The sequence below is a fragment of the Chelmon rostratus genome, chromosome 11 (assembly GCF_017976325.1).
Source record: "Chelmon rostratus isolate fCheRos1 chromosome 11, fCheRos1.pri, whole genome shotgun sequence".
Taxonomy (NCBI): Eukaryota; Metazoa; Chordata; class Actinopteri; order Chaetodontiformes; family Chaetodontidae; genus Chelmon; species Chelmon rostratus.
The window spans coordinates 5,502,227-5,524,320 of NC_055668.1; the positions used below are offsets into that span (position 1 = coordinate 5,502,227).

General features: G+C 42.9%; 2 protein-coding genes across 3 annotated transcripts in view; one reads left to right on the forward strand and one right to left on the reverse strand.

The window, feature by feature from the left end:
- LOC121614197 (inositol polyphosphate-5-phosphatase A) overlaps positions 1-7,787 on the forward strand; it is a 132,290-nt gene extending 124,503 nt beyond the window's left edge. For both annotated transcript variants that reach the window (XM_041948004.1, XM_041948005.1), the window contains 4 exons: positions 2,009-2,120; positions 4,856-4,924; positions 5,760-5,847; positions 6,181-7,787. In XM_041948004.1, coding sequence (XP_041803938.1) covers positions 2,009-2,120; positions 4,856-4,924; positions 5,760-5,840 — 262 coding nt within the window. In that variant the 3' untranslated portion in view covers positions 5,841-5,847; positions 6,181-7,787. The remainder of the gene's footprint in view (positions 1-2,008; positions 2,121-4,855; positions 4,925-5,759; positions 5,848-6,180) is intronic.
- A 3,266-nt stretch (positions 7,788-11,053) lies between these two features.
- On the reverse strand, positions 11,054-12,796 carry nkx6.2 (NK6 homeobox 2). Its single transcript, XM_041948022.1, has 3 exons — positions 12,367-12,796; positions 11,536-11,708; positions 11,054-11,302 (listed from the first exon to the last, which is right to left on the reverse strand). Exons 1-3 carry the CDS (start codon positions 12,794-12,796, stop codon positions 11,054-11,056), a joined length of 852 nt encoding a protein of 283 aa, XP_041803956.1.
- Between the last annotated feature and the right edge of the window lie 9,298 nt (positions 12,797-22,094).

Sequence of the window (22,094 nt, forward strand, 5' to 3'; positions counted from 1 at the left end):
GCAGGAGTTCATTGTTTGAAGGAGGTGAGGGGGAAAACTTGATTTTCTCTCAATCTCTTTAACACCGAAATGACCCCGGGCTTGTTAGTCAATAAAGCTATAACAGAGTCCCCGATAGGAGGATTGTTCACAGGCTCTTTAAGGCCAGGGACCGTCCCTCAGGAAGCAGCAGTATTCAGGCCACCCTGAAGTTGAGCAGCTCCGCAAGCCCTTTGAAGACTTTGCTCTTTTCCACCCTCACTTTGCCTCTTTCTGTCTGATCCGTCTTTATCCCCTCTCCTCTGCCTCCCTGTCTATCTCTGTTTCACTCATCCTATTCTTCATGCTCTCTTTTATCCCGGGATCACTTCTTTAGCCCTTTGATTAGCATACCAAAACCCCCATGCATTTCCCCCACGGTTTAACTGCTATTAATGCTAATTGGAGGCAGGGAACTTCTCTAAGTAGCTCTCTGCAGGTCTGTTTGTACACCTGGTGGGGGGGCTGGCTGTGTGTGTGCGTGTGCATGTGCGTGTGCGTGTGTGGCTCCCAAAAATAGAATAAAACAACATAGATTTTAAAATCCAGATACATGACAAAATGCATATGCACAAAATATACAGCGCTGTGCACATCAGTGCAATAAATAATGCCACAGTGAAACACACAGTGGTTATCTACAGTTCAGTGGAGATAAGTATGAATAACATGCAAGGAAAAGGAATAAGACACAAGGCAGCAACAGAGAGAGAAGACAGATCATTCCTGTGCACATGACACATTCAAATCTAGCAGCACTGGTGGGTTTTTGCCCTTCCAGTGGCATCTGAAGAGACACATATGCACACAACCCGAAGCTAACTGTGCCCTCTGCATCAGTGCATGTCCCGTCAGCAGAGGTGAAATCCTGTGGGACAGCTGCGAGCACATAGAGAAGGTGTAGCACTCCACCGGTACTGGTCCCAGTAGCTGTAGCAGTGTTAGTACCAGTGGTAGCTGCAGCTGCAGCAGTAACAACCACATAGCGTTTTGAACGCGCACATACACATCACAAAGCAACCGCAACCAAATGCTTATTAAATGTATTCTGCCCGAGCACAAAGTCCAATCAAGCTATCGGAGCTCTGCGAGTGTGATGAATCGCAGACCAGATGTGTGTGTTTATTTTATCATTAGGATATCAGCATCCTCTGAGAAGAGGCACTTTGTGTTATGCTACGCTTAGCACGCGTGGCACTGAAGGAGCAAATTGGATTGGTATTACAGTACGTAAGCCCGCTCTTACATCCTGATGAGCGCCTACAAACAAATTGGATTGGTGGCGTGTAAATCTGAAGCAGTTTGATGAGCGGAAGGGCAAAATTGAATTCTCAACAATGTAAATCTGTATCAGCTCGATGGCTCTCCGCCCGACTCCAGCCCTGCCGCCGCTTAAATCATGCGATTGTTCCCTGCTGTTCCAAGATACAATCTCTCTTGGCCATTTGCTGCGGCACCTAATCTGTTTTTGATGACCCTGTAGGGATGTAGCTATACATATGGGCAACCGGACCTCCCTCTGCTCGCTCTGCCTAAATCACTCTCATTCCTCCTTTTTTTTTTTATTTTCCCTCCCTCTCTCTCTCTCTCTCGCTCGCAAACACAGACAACCTGTACAGTTGGCAAGTCGAGATTGCTTTGATTGAGCCGTCCGTGTGTGTTGATTCAAGAGATTACTCAGATGATTGGTCATACTTCTGGGCCTCCTGTTTTCAAAACATTTTGATCTCTTTCTCTGAGATAAAGCAGATGACATGATGTCTCATATTTATTACTCCTCTGGAGCCCTGTTGATTCGTACAAATCATATTTATTGCTTTCCGTATTGCTTTTCCCCTGTTGTCTTGTTCTTTCTGCAGCACTTTACAAGAAAATGCAGTTCATTAGAACTTGGATAGCACTTAAATGTGTGTAAATTACCATAAAAGCTTGTCATGTGGGTCCATGTTTTTCTATTTACTGTTTGTGCTTTGCTTGTGTGTCTCTTCAGTTATCCGTACAGTGAAGACAGCAATCAGGGGAAGGAGTACATGAACACCAGATGCCCCGCCTGGTGTGACCGAATCCTCCTGTCTGCCTCTGCCAGAGACCTGGTCTTAAAGGTGAGCCTAAACATGCCTCTTTTGATCCAATTCAGGGGCTTTTTATTGCTTTAAAAGTCACACTCCTTTATATTCCAAAATGTCACTGCTCCTCCCTCAACTAAAACACAGGCGTCTTTCTAAATGTCTCACCCTTTATTTCCACAACTCCATCGTCCTTGATCCACAGTACCCTCCCCGCCCTCTGTCACTTCACAGATGGAAGGATGAGGTGTCTGTGAATATTAATTTGGAGCGCCAAGCCATTGGTCCACCCAGAGAGTATATATATCCCAGCACTTCACCCCAATGAGCCCCATCTTCTTCATAAAGCCACGGATCTGCCTCCTCCCTCTGAGAGTGGAACCCTGCAGCCCCCCGCTCAGCCTCAAATCCATCCCAGCATTGTAAACTCCAGCCAATCTGCCACCCCTATCCTCTCCCCTTAGCCTGTTTGCTGGATTACTTAGAGATCCACCATGCGGCTCTGCCAGGTTTTCTAACATTTTAGATTCCCAAACGCAGGTTGAACTTGTGAGTCCGTGCAGCGCTGGAACACGCAGGCTTTCATGTGTTAATGTGTGTGAAAGAGATGCAGCAGTGTATTGTACAGGTACAGGCCACAGCAGGGGGCTGCTCAGGAAGTTTGGCTTTCTTTTGTCCACCACAATTGAGAAATTCCTTCCTGATCTTTCTTCTTTACTGACTGAAGCTGCACTAGAACAATAACTCCGATCACTGTATTACAGTAAGTAGCAAGGGCCGTAAAGCTTTTTAAAATGATAACACCCAGTTTGTTTCACCCACTTAATGTGTCAGAATTATGTTAAAGGGGATTCACACACACACACTCGCACAGCTGGGTTGTTGTTTGCTTTTCTTCCCCTCAAGCACAGGCTAATTGCTTGTAATGCAGGGACAGAGTGGAACAGTTAGTGTGTTCGCAGATTGGCTGATGATTCACTGAGCACACACTCTCTGGCTCCCAGCATTACAGATTGTTGAGACATAGGCCCGTAAACAGCCCGGCGTGTGGCGTCATCTATCATGGCACGGTCGGTTAACTCGCCATCATGTTATTTTCTGCTTGCCGAGCCCTAACACGGCAAAGGTTGCCCGCTGGCTGTGCGGCGCGGCACCAGCTCCGGGAGCGCCGGTAATGAATGTTTAGCCGAGCGAGCGCACCCTCTCTGCCGGAGGGCCCCGGGTAATTTGTTTATCTGTCTAAAGATTATGCAGCCCGAAAATCCACAATTTTATGCTGCCTTTGTAAATTATCAAGTGTGTGTTTGATGAATGTATCTCAGGCTTTGGGAGGCAGCGGCTCGGGGCCGGCTGCCAGACAAATAGAGAGGTGCCAGTGCGTGGCCCGCTAGAAAAAGGTAGAGTGAGGTGGAGGCACGCCGTGTGCTGACCCCGCTCCACCGCAGGATTGGTCTGAAGTTAATTTGGATTTCGCTTTATGGTTCATTCTCAAGCTCTCTGTCTCTTTCTTCTGAGGCGCCAGTGCAGCTCACCGAGTCACAACTGGTAGCACCCACCAGCCTGTGTGTGTGTGTGCGCGTGTGTGTGTGTATGTGGGGGTTGGGGCTGGCTGTTTAAAAAGTCTTTAGTTCAACCAGACAAGTGTGATTTATACTCCAGTCTGCAGATTCATGTGTGAGTGGGTAACAGCTTCTTTGTGTGCAGAAAGTGATATTGAAACATGATTCCCTCAGATAGGCACTTAGATTACACTGAGAGAGGCAAACGTCCTCCTGGTAAATTACTCCTGCTTTCCTTTTCTCTCCACCGCGCTGTGCACAGGTTTCAAAGTTAAAACTGTGCCGAGTCCCTAAAGGTGCATCCAGTTCAGTGCGCGCTTGTGTTAATCATAAATCTGCTGTGCCGCTGCTCTGCGACAGCCTGTAATAACACTTTGATTTTAAAGAGCAAAAGCAAACTTCTGATCTTTGCAATGTTTCCTGAGTTGGTCAGAAATGATAAATCCAGCATCTTAAAAGTGAACTTCAGCGTTTGTCCGACGTAATTGAGACAAATATATTCCCTTCACTTTCTGTCCATCGCTCACTTTGTTTTCTGTGCCTGTAAATCCTCGTAATTGTACTAATGGCTGTCCCTTACAATCCTCTGAACCAAGTGTCCAAGCACATAATAAACCTTCATTGCTTAGCACTTACAGCTGGTGCTCATTTTGAATTTGTCCCCGGCATTTCCACCAACTGTTTATATAAAGTTGCACGCTGAAGGGCTCAGTCAGAATGAAAATATATTAAGCAGAAATCATATGCAAATGGAAAATGATCTGCACAGAGTGACTGCACTGGTGACATAATTAAGATTTTATTGGCACTCAAACAAATTGTTATTGTCCTGGCAGATTTTTACAATTAATTTCAATGTCCAAACTGTGCACAGAGAGTGAAGCTCCTAAACACTGCTGGTAATGTTTTAATCTCTCCACTGCAACGTTCTCAGGGGCTTTTATTTTGAAATCAACACGGTAATCCCGCTAATTGCGTTTAATGGAGCGGCACATTGACTGCTCATCCATGAATGTGTTATAAAACATGACACAAGCTTGTAATGATTGTACTGTGCAAACACGAGCTCGGTGCTGCTGACTCTGCATCCTCTGTGTGTTTACTGTGTGACCGAAGCTGCGCTGCTGCGGTGACGGTCGTTTCATGTAGTGGACGAAACGTGCTGTTCACCACATTTTCATCCCCAAAACATGTGATTCTGTGTGTCTGCAGCCTGAAAATGAAGAGAAGTCTATAGTCTATGATAACATCGGGCCCAATGTCTGCATGGGGGACCACAAGGTAACGACAGGGGCTCTGCCCACCTCTCTACTGTGTGTGTGACTGTGTTGTGATTAAACTGTTCACTGTAAACTGAGGCTGTGAGCCTGAGCCAGGAGTGGAAGAGGACTACACTACACACTCTACATCTGGATATGAATGTGTTGCAACTGCACAGGCCTGATAATGTTCTTAAAGGCTCTAAGATTTGATTTAGGTGTGCCAGACTAGCTTTCATCTGCACTGATCTTGATGTTCTCCCCAGTTTAAGTTTAAAGTTTCCAGTAGTGTAAATGCTGTTCCAGCTGCTGAACCAGATATGCAGGAAGAACATCTTTACTGTCAAGAATTAAAAAAAAAAATGAAACAAATATATTCAATCTTGCTACTAAATTTTCTTTCCAAAAATGTCTGTCTGCCCTAAAACGGCCACTTAAAGCTGAAGGAGAAGTGGGAGAGAGGTCAGGGCCTCACAGAGAGCACTTTTTAAAGCTGACCGTGTAGAAGGTGTTACACACTGTTGCTTCAGTCTCTGCGGTGTCAGACAGAAAGAGAGGCGCCTTAAGTCAGGTCTTTCATCAATACTTAGTGTGTCGTAGACAGTAGTGTGTGTGTGCGAGGTGACCTGAGCACACTGAGAGATACTGCAGCGGCCCTCACCTCCCAGCCACACACTGCTGCCAAAATCACAGCTGGCTATGTTTAAAAAATGTCCGATGTCGTTAGCACGCGGGCCCAAAAATGCACGGCACTGCCATGTGAGTTTAACCTGTGTGTCACGGCTGCTCGGAGAGGGACTCAAGAAAGTCTTCAACTTGTGTTCTCTAACTGTGCTCTGTCTCTGTCCCCCTGCCAGCCTGTCTTCCTGTCCTTCCGAATAACAGCGGGGGCAGGTAAACCTAATGCAAATAAGCACAAGTGTTGTGTGGTGCAGTGATGTCGTGGTAAATATTAATTTTTCTTTATTATAATTCTCCCCATTGTTGCCATTGTTTGCTTTGATTTGCTTGATTTTTCATGACTTTGCACACGTGGTTCTAAATTACGCCCGTTTGAAGAGTTTTATTCCAGAATAAAACATCATCAGTGCAAAAAATGTGACATGATTGCTTAAAATGCCTCCGTCATTTTAAGACATTTACTTACAAGCTCAGAGCTGCATCTTGTATTTTAACTTTAAGTAAAAAAAGTGGACATCATTGTGTGGACATTTTTTCTTGGGTTGAAACGACTGCTCTGTGTTTAGGAATCAAACTTTTCCTTTTGTCTCTCCGCAGGAAAGTGTTGCCAAAGGGGGGAGAAGATATTCCGTGAAGCGCCTCTGTGAGAACACCACAGAAACAAACAGGACACCAACACACACACATGCACACATGCACACAAACACACAAATGCACACACACACTTTGCACAAGCATACACTGAAGAACCTAGACAAAGTTTTTCAGCAGTGCTGACCAGTTGCAGTTGTCCTGACACCTCATCCATACGAAAACACAGCCGTTTTCTCTCCATAAAACACTTGTTGTGGACGTGGACGAGCACCCGAGGGCCCGGCTCCAGACAAGACACACATCGCTGACCTCACTGTTGCCATGCAACCCCATTCCCCAGAGAAGAAAAAAAAAAGTACGGTCGGACAGACGGACGGACGGACGACTCTTTTCCATGCCACAGCCTCGTTGCCAAAACTCTAATTGAAATCAGCCCTACTACATCCTTTTAGACACCGTACTTGCCATTTTTAGGTATGCCTCTATGTATAGAAGCTACTTTCACACAGTATGTAAGGTGTTTTAAAAAAAGAAAAGTGCAATGCAAAAAAAGTTGTATATCTATATTGTTAGGGTTATTTGTACATTGGACAGTATAACATAGAGTTGTTGATGGTTTTAGTGCCGTTTTCTTTTCTGACCAAACTTTGTGGTCCCTTTGTTGGAATAGATAGAACTTTTCACTTTATTTCAACAAATCCTCTCTCTATTTTATTTTACTTTTTGTCGTCGTTGTTTTTGAGTTGTCGTTGTGTGCACAACACACTGCCATGCCTGACACGTCGGTTGAGTCTCATTTTATATACTGTACTTTTTAAAGAGATAATTTATAATTCTTACCAAAATGTTTATGCTGAAGCGTGCGCAGACGGAGCGGCTGCGTGGGGGTTCCTGCAGCCACGGTGACCTTTGAATCGTCAGTACAAGAGGAGAGAAACAGATACTGTTCAGTGATTTATTGCCTATCCAAGAATGTTTTAAGCAGTGCCATAGACCATGCAAGTATATAAGATAATGTTTCATATATAGCACTCTCACATTATTTCATTATTATTCTTACTCTAACTTATTTCTATAATATTATGGTTCTGAATGTGATATTTTAGATAGGCTTGGGTATCCTTAAAATGTAAACTGATTTTTTTTGTCCATTTTTGTTACTGCATTATGGTGCCAAGTATCCTACACAGAAATGAAGTGTAAGAGTTATAAATACTTAAGTCAGACGTATTGATTCTGAACTGTAAAAAGAGAGAAACTCTAAAGGCGGGGGAAGAGCAGGAAGACTGGCTTTTTATTTGTTTAGTATGTAGCCTTCAGCAGCGTTCATTGCAAATAATTTGAGCATTAAAGAGGCGAACAGGAGACGACCGCGTTTCCTTTTATCGATTTCATTTACTACACTACAGATTTCAGACGGTGTGAAGCCGTCTGATTGGTCCTCCGTGATTTTTTTTTTTAATCTAAATCACCGCAAGTGGAAATGATTTTGTGCCTGCCGCAGAATTTATGTTGTCTTGTGTGATTTGGTTCGTAGGCAAAAAGCTAAAAACAAAAAAGAGAGAAAAAAAAAAAAGCCTGCTTGTTTTTGTTCCTGCTGGTCATTGTGAGTATACTGTAGGAGTATAAGCCGCAGTTTTTCTTCACTCCATCTTATAAAAGCAGATAGAGATTTTATTCTAGCCCCTTCTGGACGGCCTGGCCTCTACTGTAGGTGATGCAGTTCTCAAGCAATAAAAACCATTAGAGCTCCACGGCTGTTTGTCCTCATTACCTCTGCTTTTACCTCTTTGCTGCACAACAAGAGCGCTCCGTGGAAAGGTCTCTGCCAATTAGCCCTCACGCCATCATCAGTGTATTATTAGTGCATTATTAGGGCGGTGTTATAGAGTGATAGGGCTTACCATTGGGGATGAGACGCACACATTTCCTGCGCTCTGACAGCAGCTTTAATTGGCTGAAGAGGAGCCTCCGCGACGGCCCCACTGAAGAATAACATTCCTGGAGCTTTAAAGTATTGACTTCATGCAGATATTTATTTTGGTATCGCCACATTGACTTATATTCCCACAGGATGTTTTATTTTATAATGTTGGTCACTTGCTGCTGTGAAATGTGCGTTTTTTAAAAAAACCCATTAACGGACAGTTTTATCTAAACTGAGGTAAATGAAGGCGGTTAGTTGTCAGAGGCTCTCCTGTAGAAATACAGCATGAAAATCCATTTCAACACGGTGAAAGTGGTGTGGAAGTCCGCAATGTAGCGAAAACGCCGCCCTGTGTGGCTTATTTCATTAAAAACAAAAAACAAAAAAAGAAACTTCGGAACTATTCAGAATGTCATACCTTCAGGAGGGTTTTACACAAACACACTTCCAAATCTATAAAAGCCTATAAGTCACACCAAAAGAAAGTTTTAAAAAGTAAAATAATGCTTTTGTACAAAAAAGTCACTGTAAACCCATTATTATGGATGACACTCAAGCTACAGTGTGTTGACTGTTAGACGGACATTAAAATAGCTATTTTTTACAAATTGTTGATCAAAGTAGCCTATTTTTCGTTTTCTTCATTCTGTTCCACTTCATGTGGCAGCAGGTGTTCACTTCAGCCGTGCTCCGTCAGACATTCATTAGTGGGGTTTGATTTTTATGGCTGCTCTTTTCTGATTGGCTGAGTCCAGAGGAGCCGGCGCAGAGAGCTCCCATTGATTCCAGCGATGTGGAGGAACGAAAAGGTGCAGTACCACAGGAGAGACAGAGGGGGCGCACTTCTGACGAGCACTATGATTTCAACAGAAACAACACCAAACATCAACGAATAGAAACCCGTGAGCAACAATTGCCTTTAGAGAATAATGGTCTAAACTAAGGGGTCACTTTGCCGGGTAGCTCCACAGGAAACCACCAAAGGTCCAAAAGAGTTCATTAATCCTGAAAAATGAAACATCCGCTGAGACAGATCAGACCGACAAACCTTTGAATATTATTATTCTTATTATCAGTATTATTATTATCATCATCAATATGATAATAAGAGTAATAATAATGTTTGAGTAGGCTAACGTTTCCTTGATGCAGCTAACTTGTTTGGATGCCTTACTGAAAAATAGAAGTTAAGCTGTGGCCAAAAATAAATAAAATGAATAAATGCATTTTTCTTTTTGGTAAACAATGCTGACTAAATCCAATTGATTATGTCCTTATTATTACTATTTGTATTATTATTAAGAGATCCTTTTTTTCAGCTGTAACTTCAGGCTTTACAATATAAATAATTCTCATGTTAAATCAGCACCAATCCTCTAAAATCGTTGTTGCCAATAATGAAATTCAGTTATTGATAGTCATGAATTTATCTTTAATTTATATTAAGCCCATACATTCAAACAAAAGTCATAATAAAACAAAAATGCTTGTTAAATAATTTATTCATAATACAAAGTGTTTTTTTCTTCCTGTAACCTTCCCGGAAGCAATAATACTCTTTTTAATTCCAACAAAAACGACGGTCCAGATTTCTACTCCGCTGTGTGATGATGAGGTAAAACAGAAACTTTCTCAAATGAAAGCAAAGGAAAAGTGTGTACTGATGTCGTTAAAACAAGCTGGGTTTTTTTTTTTTTTTACAGTGATTATTTACAGCATTTTGCCTCTATACATTTGTGTGCCCATAGTGAATTGAGAATTGTAAAACGTGGAGAAAAGGGGCGACATTATTCTGCAGGAATAAAAAGGAAGCAGCGGGAATATGTGAGGGAATAAGCGCGTCCGGGCTGCGGAGGGAGGAAGGCTGCCACGTTTCCACTGCTTGAAACAACATAAGTTATTCAGTAAAAAATATATACAATCTCACGTACATTTTCATCTTTAGGCTACAGCACAAATCATTCATTCATCTCGAACCAGCGCCCCCTCAAAACATTTTATTCTCTCGCCTTTTAGGACAGTGGATACCCTGGTTAAACTGAGCTTTAGAAGCATCACAGGCCCCGATTACACCTGCCATTTTTAACATGCGTCTGGGATCCGGATCAGTGTTGGCTGCTCATAAACCACTTCTATTAGAAGCTTGTTGCTTTTGATAAAACTAAAAAGGATATTAAAGCTGAATTGTCTGAAAATAAAAAAATGTGTATGCTTCATTGCTCCAGAATGAAGAAAGACTGGTCATTTTCCCGCACATGAAAATATTATGGCTGCTGAAAATTATATCACCAATTAATGAGAGCATTCAACGGGCTCATTCAGAGCGAAAGGAACTGCCTTCCTGACGCTTAAAGCTGACTCAGGCTGTTAATTTTGGATAGAGGTGCAACGCAAAATAACGTGTCAGAAGTTACACTGCATGGCTAAAGTAAAGCAGCTTCTGGAATAAAATGACTGAGTCACACTAATGAGTCCAACACTGATCCGGATTGTGTGTATATATATTTTGTTTACATTTACACCTGTTGTTAAAACTCCAGTTGTATGCGTAAAAAGTGATTTGCGCCGCCAAAACAATTTCCTGTCCTCTTATTTTTGTCCTTTCAACTGACAAGAACTTGGCATCGTGAGTCTCCTTGAAGTCCAGTGCTGACAGGAGTCATATCTCCGCACATACAGTGTCTGGAAGTGAGTTTGGATGCAGCCAAATGCGTCTCTGGCCACGTTTTGGTGAGCGCGTCTTTCCGTGCGTCTTGGTACACGCTCGGTTGTTTTTATTTTTATTTTATTATTATTATTATTATTTTACACATTTGCTCGTTCTGTCTGAGCAAAATGCGATCCCCTCAGGCCCACGTTCGTAATGTCAGGTGGAAAGGGGGTGAGAAAGAGTGCGACATGTCTCTGTTGGACCCTTCGGCCACCCACTTTGGCCCCCAGCTGTGGGCATCACAAGGTGTCCGAGCTGTTACTGCAGGGGCTGATCAGCGCCAGGTTGGAGGCCTTGTGCTTTTTCAACAGTCTCGTGATTTTCTCGTCGTCTGAGTTTGGGTCCAGTGGCTTGTTGTACTCGTCGTCGTCCTCGTTATCCGAACTCTCCTTCATCTTCTCCGTCTCCGAGTCGTGCTTCTTCTTGGCCGTGGCCATTTCTGCTGCGTGCCTCTTCCGCCATTTGGTTCTTCTGTTCTGAAACCAAACCTGTTGAGAGACGCACAGATGCTCAACAGGTCCAGAAATGAACAAGCAATCAAAGGCAGAAAACCGAAATGGCCCATTATTGTAAAGTAATCACAGCAGGTAGAAATAATCTGGCAGAATAGCAACAACATCAGTAAAATAATGATTTTGAGTTGGATAATATATGCAGGTGGTATTCAAATATCCACAAATATTATTTCATTTTCCAAAAAGCAGGAATTGACGGATGTTACCTTCACTTGACTCTCGGTCATTCCTAAAGAGTAAGCCAGGCGGGCTCTCTCTGGGCCGGCCAGGTATTTCGTCTGCTCGAAAGTTTTTTCCAGTGCAAAAATTTGCTGTCCTGAAAAAGTCGGTCTGGAGTGTTTCTTCTTGCCGTCCTTGTCCATCATCATATTAGACTGAGCTGCAAAAGAAACACAGGGAGGTACGGTTTTATAAACCATAGAGCCAAAGTTTAAACAGCATCTTATACTCATGCCCACATTCTGTTTTAAATGTGATGATCCTGCGAGTTGACACATTCATGCAACTTCTGAGTCAAAACGAGCCTCAAAAGATTAAAAAAAAAAAAAAAAACTCGAAGTGTGTCTGAGCTCCATGATGCGTTTACTGACCGATTATTTCTGATTGTAGGCTTCTGTTATATTTGCTGGTTTTCTTATTATTTTACAAACTTGAAAGCCTGCCAAGTATCTCATTAAAATTTTATGTTCTATCAAGAACTTCCATGGTCTGTCATGCTCAAAAGTAAAATCTTTATGGTGACCGTAGTGCTTAATAATATCTTATCCCTTTGGTTCAGCTGTAATATTCGTACGAACAGATTTAGATGATCTGTGGTGGCTTTGTAAAATATAATGTAATATAATATTTTTCTTGGTGTGTTTGTTCTGTGACAGGCCTCTAACAGGCCTCGGTAATATCTAAAATCACACGACCAGCAACACATCTCTACCACAACATTCTGCAGCCGCACACAGGTGTTTTCTTTTCTGGGTTTATATAATTCATGAGCTAACCCTAAAAGTGTGCAAACAGGCAGACACACAGACAGCACTTACTGGGACAGGGAACCCGCGGGTCCCTCCAGGGAGACCCCTGCATCACCCCGGGCCAGAAGATGGGCGCTCTCCCCGGCAGCTCAGCCAGGGGCTTCGGGTACCGCGACACCGCCGGGCTGAAGTACATCCCCGCCGCTGCGGCGGCCGCGGTGGTGGCCAGGCCGTTTATCCGGGGGAACCCGGAGAGCAGCTGTCCGGCCGTGGTGATAGGTCTCCCCAGGATGTCGCTTATTCCGTGCGGAGTCCCCATGGAGAGCTGGGAGCTGAGGTTGGAGAGCGGGGGCGCCTTGAAGCCCGCCGGGCTCTGCTGCAGCGCATACGGGAACAGGGACGTCTTCATCTCGGTCATGTTGTGCAACGCCGCCAGCGGGGTGCTGCCCAGGACGAAAGCACTCTGCCGGTTAGCCTCCATTTGCCCGACCGCTAACATTTGAGAACATGAACCACCAAAGTCGCTTGGATAAAAACGGGAAATGAAAAAAAAAAAACAAAAACCAAACGAATAAGAGTAAATAAAGGCGCAGAGCGGACCGGTGATATTCAGGAGCCAGGCCACTTCTGCCACCTTCGCCAAAAGTATCCTGGATGAGGAAGAAGCAGACTCTGGAAATGTTGGAAACTTGAGCGAAACCGAACTTCCCCTTTCTCTTGGGACGGGAACAGCTTGGTCAAACTCCCAAAAACGTCTCTCCGTGCGTTTGTTTTGGTCGGAGTCTGTCAGCTGGGAGACGGCTGCACGCGCCCGCCACAGGAATCCTCGCGGAAGTCGGACGGTCTGATGATGTTTTTAGTTGTTTTGATGGGAACCATTAAGGGCTCGACTTGTCTTTCCATAAATTGACTCGCTCTAGGCTAGGGCCGAAGCGGGAGCCGCTGATAATAGCGCAGCCACCTGCACGCGCGCTATTCCCATTGGACAGGGCTGAGTGAGGCAGCGCCCTGATTGGAGGAGACAGAAACTCGGCTGCTTCACATGTGCTTCCTCGCTGGATGGGTGCTGCCTTGACGTGCTGTCGGAAATGGAAGTTTCCAGTGAAGTTGCATGTGAACGACGCTGCTCACTGCTTATTAAGAGTGACTGGATTTATTTGTGATAGCTGATGATCCATGTTGCAGACAAGTGACGTTTCAGAGCGGGTGCACAGCCGAAAAAAGTAGGCTTATGTAGCATACGTTATTATTTTAGGCCGATATAAAACATTATTTCCATATTTTTTAAATTATTTTTTTAATAGCATTGCTGTAACACATTTGTGCTCGACACTTTGAATGTGTTTTAAACAGCCATGCCAGATGCAGGCTACAGTTTTCCGAATTTTCTGTGCAGGAGCAAATAGCTCCACTATAGCCAATAGACTAGATTTTTTTTTTTATCCTCGACTACTACTTCTACCACTTGATTGTTGCTAAAAGCCGTATTAAAGACTATGAAATAGAGGACAGCAGGATGTCGGAGGACACTTGAATGCATCAGCAGCCACACTCTATTAAGATCTTTAGTGGCGCTGTTAATGATGCGTTTCACACCGTGGAAATCATTGTTTCCACATATGCCAAAGAATATACATTTACATGATAAGCTGTTCCCGCAGACTCTGTGAGTACATCAAAGTAGAAACGGGACTCGACGGGTGAGAAAGGATGGACTCCTAATGTTTATAGAGAAACTGACGGAGACTGGAGATTAAATGTTAAAGTCCACAGGCAAATAAACCTATTCATCTTGACTTTTATTTTATTTTATTTTATTTTATTTTTACAAATTGAAATTGTTTTTCTTGACAAATTTAATTTGCAATGCGGTTAAGACTTTTCAACTAGTCAGCGTGCTTTTTATTTCCTTTGCACAATATTTTGTACTCTGCAGAATGAGGTTGGGTAAACTGAGTTATTCCTGCTCTTGATGTAATCTGCCTTCGTTAAAGATTTCGGTTGCACTCACTTTAAAGCAGCGTCTCGTGTCACTTCATGTTTTTCATCAAATATCTGAAAGAGGTGGACAAACCTAGCAGTCAGTGGCCTTTCGGATCAAACTGAACAGGATATAAACTCTTTGCAAGCTTTTATATGACTGAGATAATCAGTGTGTTTTTGAGACAAACTGCGTTATCACGGAGAAAGTGTGTGAGAAAAAGCGCCAGGCTCCAGTCATCACTCTGAGTGCTGCAATATTTTATGGAGATGTGAGGAGGTTGTAAGAGTGAAATATGGCCGCGTTAGCGTTTGAAAGGCTTCAGCAAATGCACCTTGCTGCCCATTTGCTCACCGGGGAAAGATTGTGGATTTTAAAAGGTTTTCAACGCGAGGTGATTCACAATTTTGACTGTATTTCTTCAAGTTGGAGGGATGCGGCACACACGCTTTCTAATTCTGCAAATGGCCCTCTATTTCTAATCTATATCCGTATATTTCCCCTGAACATTGATTTTATTGCCTTGTTTGCGAATCTTTCTAAAATGATCACTAGGAGAAGCTATTGAACAAATAAATATCGTCCCATGATATTTAAAGAGCGAAGCTGACAGCAGTCAGTCTCTACGCTTTTGTGCAATGTCACAGAGTTAAAGGAAGCAGCTCCTGGCTGACCCGGTGTCAGATCAGTGACAGAAAGATTGGCACTTTTTCCAGTTCATCTGCAGCCAAAGACGAGAGCTGCCAAACAGCCCGTCACCGGACAACCATAATAGCAAGTTAACATAATGAATGGTTGTATTCTTTTTTTTTTTATCTCCTAAATTCAACAGTAATTTAAAGTTAAACTCGAATCTGTTACAAAAATAGACGTGGCGCTCTCTAAACCCATGGAGCGTAAAAATCTTGATTGATAATTATTGGAAAAATTATTAAACCAATAAAAATAACATTGATTTCGGCGATGAAACACCAAGATACAGACTGAGAGCTACATACATAATATATATTATTATTATTATTACTATTATTATTACTGTTATTATTATTATTATTATTATTATTATTATTAGTAGTAGTAGTAGTAGTAGTAGTAGTAATATTATGGCCTAACGATGATAACAGCCAGAATAAAAGAGTCAACCTTTACAATATCTTCTCTTCTTCTAGGAAATGTTGATTTTATTATTCTATGTTGAAACATTTGCAGTAAAATGTGAACCTGTTGCTCACAGCAGTAAGCTGTTACACTGCAGTCCAGGTGAGTATCCGCCTGATTTATGTGGTAAATTCTATTGTCATTTCTAATAATGGCTTGTTGGCCTGCTGATGGCGCGCACCGCAGGCCTTTGTTCCGCTATTGAAGGGAAACAGGTTAATAAACAGCGCAAAGATAATCTTATCTGAGTGTAACCTCCGACACAAATGGGAATTGACACGACAGTGACAGGAAAGATAAGCAGATGTTGGTACAAAAAGACGCTTGTTGCGGTCAGTAGATCTGCTCAGTCACCGAGGCGTTCGGCTGCTTCAGCAGCAGCTTCAGTGCCTGGCTTCAAACAATGAGCACAATCATCATACAACGCACACACAAGCCCAGTCTGAATTACAGGAAACGGACAAAGACAAAAAACAATTAAAAATATCAGTATAGCCTCTTTTCAAAGCAATCATACACTTTAATGCAATAATGTAAAACATTTATCTACTGTTCTCAGTACACCAACAGTCTGTCACTTAAACACCCAGTGGGCAGTCAAATGGAAGGAAAGGAGTGGACCCCTTTACCAACATGTGATTACATGGAAATTAGTGCTCAGGACAGCTGAATGAAACCTGTATAATTTGGTCAGGACCGCCCTCTAGTGGCGCAACCTGAAACTCACCCGGAAGCTGAGAGGAGCTCAGTGTCTGCAGGGGCAACAGCAGTCATCATCAGACATCCAGTGTGTCTGTGCTGATATGCGAGAGGACAGTCTCTATTATCAGAAAGATGAAGACTGTCAGGAAAAGCTTCTGTTCCTGAAAACACATGTGATCTGCTGAATTCTCCTACATTCAGAGTGGAGGGTTAATAAAAAAGTGTGAAGTGAAACAAAAATCAGCAACAGTATGAGGGCTAACCCTGCTGCTGACGAGTTGTGTGTGTGTGTTCCTCATCAAAACACACACACACACACACACATACACACACGCACGTACACACACACACACACACACAGATATGTAGATATGTTTCTTTTAAATCCAACAAGACACCTGATTGTCTGAGCTGTGATGTGACCCATTTATTCTGCTTTTAAACATGCAATTTAATGCTTGCTTGGCTAATGCTTTGCTTTTAAACTCATGATTTAATAGTTATCATTAGACACTTGCTGTATTAGGGACTGTCTTTAGCAATAACAATTGTGGATCATGTCAGCTCCTTTGGTTGTACTTCTATTATCCAGCATGTTAGAGCAACAAACACAGCTGGTTTGATGTCGCTCTCAACATGTCCATAAAGTCCACGCTCTTCTTTTGAGTTAGCTGAGAAACACAAATGGATTATGTTTCATCTATAAATCTAAGGACTCAAAATGCTGCATGTGAAAATTCCATGAATGTGTTAATTTATCCTTTAATTCCACAAATATGACACAGGCCTGCTGATAGTCTAAGAACCAAAACTCAGGTTGTGAATTTAAGTGTAAAAAGATGTTCAATCCTCCAAACATGGCAGCTGCTCTCAGATCTCTGAGAAATGGACAAATCACGGAGGGACACAGTGGACTGAGTGACCATATCCAGCTGATGGGTAACAGCAGTGGGAGGTTAATCTTTGTCCAGCGTGGCAGAGTTTTCACACACACCCTCCTGCTTTAACGTCAGTAAACTCCTCATATCTGGAATGTCGCCAGTTTCTTCTTTGCTGAGTCTTGGCAACCTGAGTCGTTGCCACTTTGGTGTGTCACAGCAGGGCAGCACCGGGGAAACTAATGAATGGAAATGATGGCTTTGGTTCTCTTGGGAACCATTGAAGTAGTTGTACTGTATGTATTGGAGTGAGCTGGTCTTTATCTAAATAGTAACAAGATTTTAATTCATAGGAAAACTATTTGCAAATTTTACTCAGTATTTCCCCTGTAATGGTTCAAATGTGTGCTGTGAAACCTCTCTCTCCTGAGAGGCATTAAGACACCAGAGGAAGGCTACTAACCCAGTAAAACCACTAGATGGCAACCTGCATCAAGAAGAAGGAGCAGAAACTGCACAGCCTCCTGCCCTGAGTGGACGAGGGGAGTCCAGCAGCCATCACTGGTGCACTGAGGCAGTAAATTAAAGGCTCATTGTGTATAAAGGAGCTGATGGTGTAACTTGACTGTAGTTGCTGAAAACACTTGGTCACAGTTACATGTATACATGTTCTGGTTGCACTGTATTTGTATACTTGAGTGTTAACTTACCACAAAGTGGCAATAAAGAAGTCAACAGATTTACAATGATTTGAAACACAGGCCACATACATTTCATGTGTTGCTTAGTTTTAGGCTCGGGTTAGTCATCAGAACCATATAGAACAATGAAGGAGAACTTCTTTCCATTAGGCCACCATGTGTAGAATTTGAACATATGACTTTAGCGCCCCCCAGTGGTTGTATCTGAAACAAACACATACTGCACTCTTTTTCATTAGAAGTCTCTTATTTCTCATCAATCATCTGAATGATGCTTTAAGGTTTACATTTTACCCATCTGAATCATTTGTGTGATTTACTGACTATGAACCATTTGTGGTTATATTGAAAAATATTATGCCAAAATAATAATTCACCAGCAAGTACTTAATTCTTGATCTCTATAAGACAGCTCAGTGTTTGCTACTAGCTGCTGTGTTCATCCAGGACCCTGAACCAGGAAGTAGGTTCATATGTACATGGCCTGACCATGGTCTGTCTCCTCTGGTTGCTCTAGTTTTGTCCCAAAGGTCAAAAAGTCAAGTGAGATGAGTTTTCCATTAGTGAAGTGTGCACTGTAATTTTACATTAGCCTGGTGTAACTAGTGTGAACTGTGGTGTGATGAGTGCACAATTAGATCAGGAAAATTTCACTTAGCAAGTGCGACCAGACAAGAACATGTACATTTGTGTGGATACAAGAATTCTGACCTTAATAAAGCAGTTTTGTACTTGTCAACTTTATGATCTTGGAAATTCTAGTTTCAAACATTAAGTTACTCAGAACCACAAAAAAAAAACCTCAGCAAGAAGTTATGATATCTGATTAAGACAATTAAGGACAAAAAGGCTTGAAACAAGTAGCTCTACCATAAGAACTGAATGGTAAGAGAATTTATCTTGCCAGACAAAAAAAGAAGAAGCATGTATCACCTGGATTTTAGATATTTCATCTTGCTCAGATTTAGCTTTCTGCAGTGTGACACTCTACCGTCATTCTGTCAGCACAACAGTTTCTGATCCAGTGTGTTTGCTTTGTTCCGTGTTATGTGGCCATTTAGAAGTCAGAGAGGGAAAGCTGCATTACAGCGCAGATCAGGGAGCAATAACTTGGGGGGCTTGGTGGGGGGATGAAAGCGCTGGGTGGTGCATTTCGCCTTTGATTGACCGTAGCTTAGAAAAACATTGTTTTTGGCCAAACTCTCAGGCAGCCTATTTGTTCAGGCCGGGCAGGGCTGGACGGCAGGGAGCCATACCTTCAAGGATACTTGAGGATTTTGGAATATCATCTCTTTAAATTCCCCCTGGATACCCCAGTGAACGCTGGCTTAACAAAGGCCACATGGTAAGTTTATTGCTTTGTGTTTGCAACACAAGCAAGGAGGAGGAAAACAGCTTCATGAAAACTATAATGGACAGCGTGATGTGGTCACAATGCAGACGTGACTCTTCCCCTTTCCATCGTGTTTCTGAATGTACTGCACGCATAGTTGACACAATCGATTGTATCTGATGGGAAAGAGCATCAAATTAATGATGTCTGAATAACATTTGCAGGCTGTATTTCACGGCACTAATGGAGATGTTGTGGCCGACCTTACAGATCTGTGTTTGATTCAATTCCCCTGCGAGATGAAGGGAAAGCCAGCCGCCTTGAGGTCCTGAGATAAGACACATACGCTGCCTGCAGCCCGATGCATCCCAGCTGCCCCAAGTCATCTGCGCAAAGATCTAATCAGGTGGGGAGTCATGGATACAGCGACCCATGTCCATTTTTCACACTGTTCATCTCTGAATGCAGTTTAATGACTGAAGATGTGGCTGTTCTGCAGAAATAGCAACACCATGCCATGAGCTGAAAAGAGGTCAGTGTGAGGGGTCTAGTCCACTGACAGCTTCTTCTTCTTCTTCTTTTTTTGCTCTTTAATAATCTGAAGGATCTTGATGTGCTAAAATGACAGTTTAGATGACTTCATTCTCACTAATCAGAATAAAAGGTGGAGGTTTTCCTTGGCTTCAAGCATTGAGGTTTAACTCCACCAGTAATTGGCTCTGTGGTGGAATAAATGATGTTTGGAAACAGAGGGGTCGTGGCTTGAAGTTAGAGTTATGATTCTTGCACGTTCAGGGCATCTTTTTGTCTGTTTGGCCGTTTGTGTGCACTTGAGGTGCACTGACCAACAGCCTATGGCAGATCTTCCTGTGGCTTATCAAGTTTGTTTGAGCTCTATGCAAAATTAAGGATGTATAGAAAATTCAAGATACATTTCCAGGAACATATTGTGATGCAGGCTGTGATTGATGGATGAAACAACAAGGACACAGTCGATTTCCTGCTAAAAGTGTCCTAGTTGAGTCCAGTCGCTGCTGTTAGAGTTCTACAACGCACACTTGATCATACAGTTTGGAACGCTAAAAGCACTGATTATAGTTATTATGGCTGATTATGTGAATGGCTGCTATTTGGTGAATTGCAGATCTCCCCTGTAAAGGTTTGGATCATGTTAGCACCAACTCAGTATTTGGTTTGTGAAAGGGGTTCTTTGCAGACCTTCTGAATCAGGTGCTTCTCTGATGAAGATCACACTGAGACCAATGCTAACATACTACAATAGTATTAGTTTTACCTCTCATTCACCTGAAAACCATGAAAATGACAAGTTCAAGAATGTGCTCACTGTTTGCTTAACTCTGGGCTGGAGAACTCACCTAAAGCCCTTTCATATCCATACTCCCCCCAGGTTAGGTTAGACCTCTCAGGACTGTGTGGGCGTGTAAGGACTGAATGACTATCAGCTGCCTCGCTCCCCAGTTATTGTGTGTTGTGCTGCACGTGTTAAGGCAGGACTGTTTACACCCTTATTGTTATTAGTTTATAGAGTTTGCTGAAATCACGTAATTCCCGCCTTGGCTCCACCCAACTTCAGCCTGACTGGAGGTCTTATTTGGCAGAGTAATTAAAAACACCTGTGTGGGTGAGGAAAAAAGGAAAGGAAAGAAAAGCAAAAGACCTGAATTACGACCTGGCAGTTGTTTGCCTCCACCAAGTCATGTCTGTCCAGACTCACTGACTCAATCAAAGGCGTTTAATAAAAGATACTAAGTGTATTTTTTTTGGTGAAATAGAGGCTTTTTCCAGAGGAGCACAGAGGACTGTCACATGGTGCACCAACAATCACCTGAAGCTCAATATCAGCAGAACAAAGGAACTTGTGCTGGACTACAATGCTTCAAATATGGATTTCACTGCAAAGCAGCTACAAATTGTAAAACGTGGAAGCTTCACACAAAGCGAAGCGATGGCAAAAGTGGTTTTGCAGGACATTATGATCTCACAGTGAAGACCACCTTTGACCTTTTGGACATAAAATGTCATCACTTCATTATTTTGTCCTTTGTGTGAACTTTTGCTATTGTCTTCAGTTATGGAAAATAGAAGAAACTCCCTCAAGGCGTTCCCGAGATGTTGTGCTCATGAGAACGGGACGCAGGTACGTCCGCACAGACAGACAACATGAAAACATAATACCTACGGCTGCGGCTGTCGCTGGTGTGGTGACATAAAAATCTGCCTGACATTTAGAGAGATCTGTTACCTGGATGGCTGAGCATGCAGCGCTGAAACAGTAAAAAAGCACAGTGACAGATAAACGCATGGGACACTTAATCTGGTGGATTGGTAGCAGCTGGACCAGTGCCAGGATGTGCATTCATCTGCAGGGGGAGCCACTGCTGCAAAGATCCTCCATCCCCTCACTGTGATCTCTCCCTCCCTCTCCCTCACACACGCATATAATCGTGTAAAGTGTCACTTCAGTGCATGCTCACACAGGGACCAGGCTGAATATGATCTGATGGCAAACAGAGAATGAGTATAGACGTAAAACTGCAAGGACAGGGTCTTTCGCCATGGTCCCACCTGCACTTCCTTAGAGTATATCAGTGCTGTCTGTGTCGGTGAGGACACCAGATTAATCTGCTTCAGAACTAAATGCTGCTTATGATGGTCACTGCAGAAGACATTTTTTTTCATTTGCTCATGGTCTCCAAAATACTTTTGCATTGAAAATGAATGTGGCTGCTATGTAGGATTTGGATAAAAATACAGCATGAAGATGATTTGTTAACTTTGGAGTGTTCAGATAGAGAGCCACACAGTGCATTTTATCAGATTGGTGAGAAATGAGCCAAGACAGTGCTGGTCCGGAACGTCCAGCCTGTTTTCCTAAATGGTTCATGAGTGCACTGTGATCAGCTGTAGTGAGAGTGGCAGTACGATCGAACAGCACCTGGACGGAGGGAGTAGCTGAGGGCAGAAAGGAAGTTCTTCACCACCTTTGTATGTAATGGCTGTTTAACGAAGGTAGTAAGACCAAT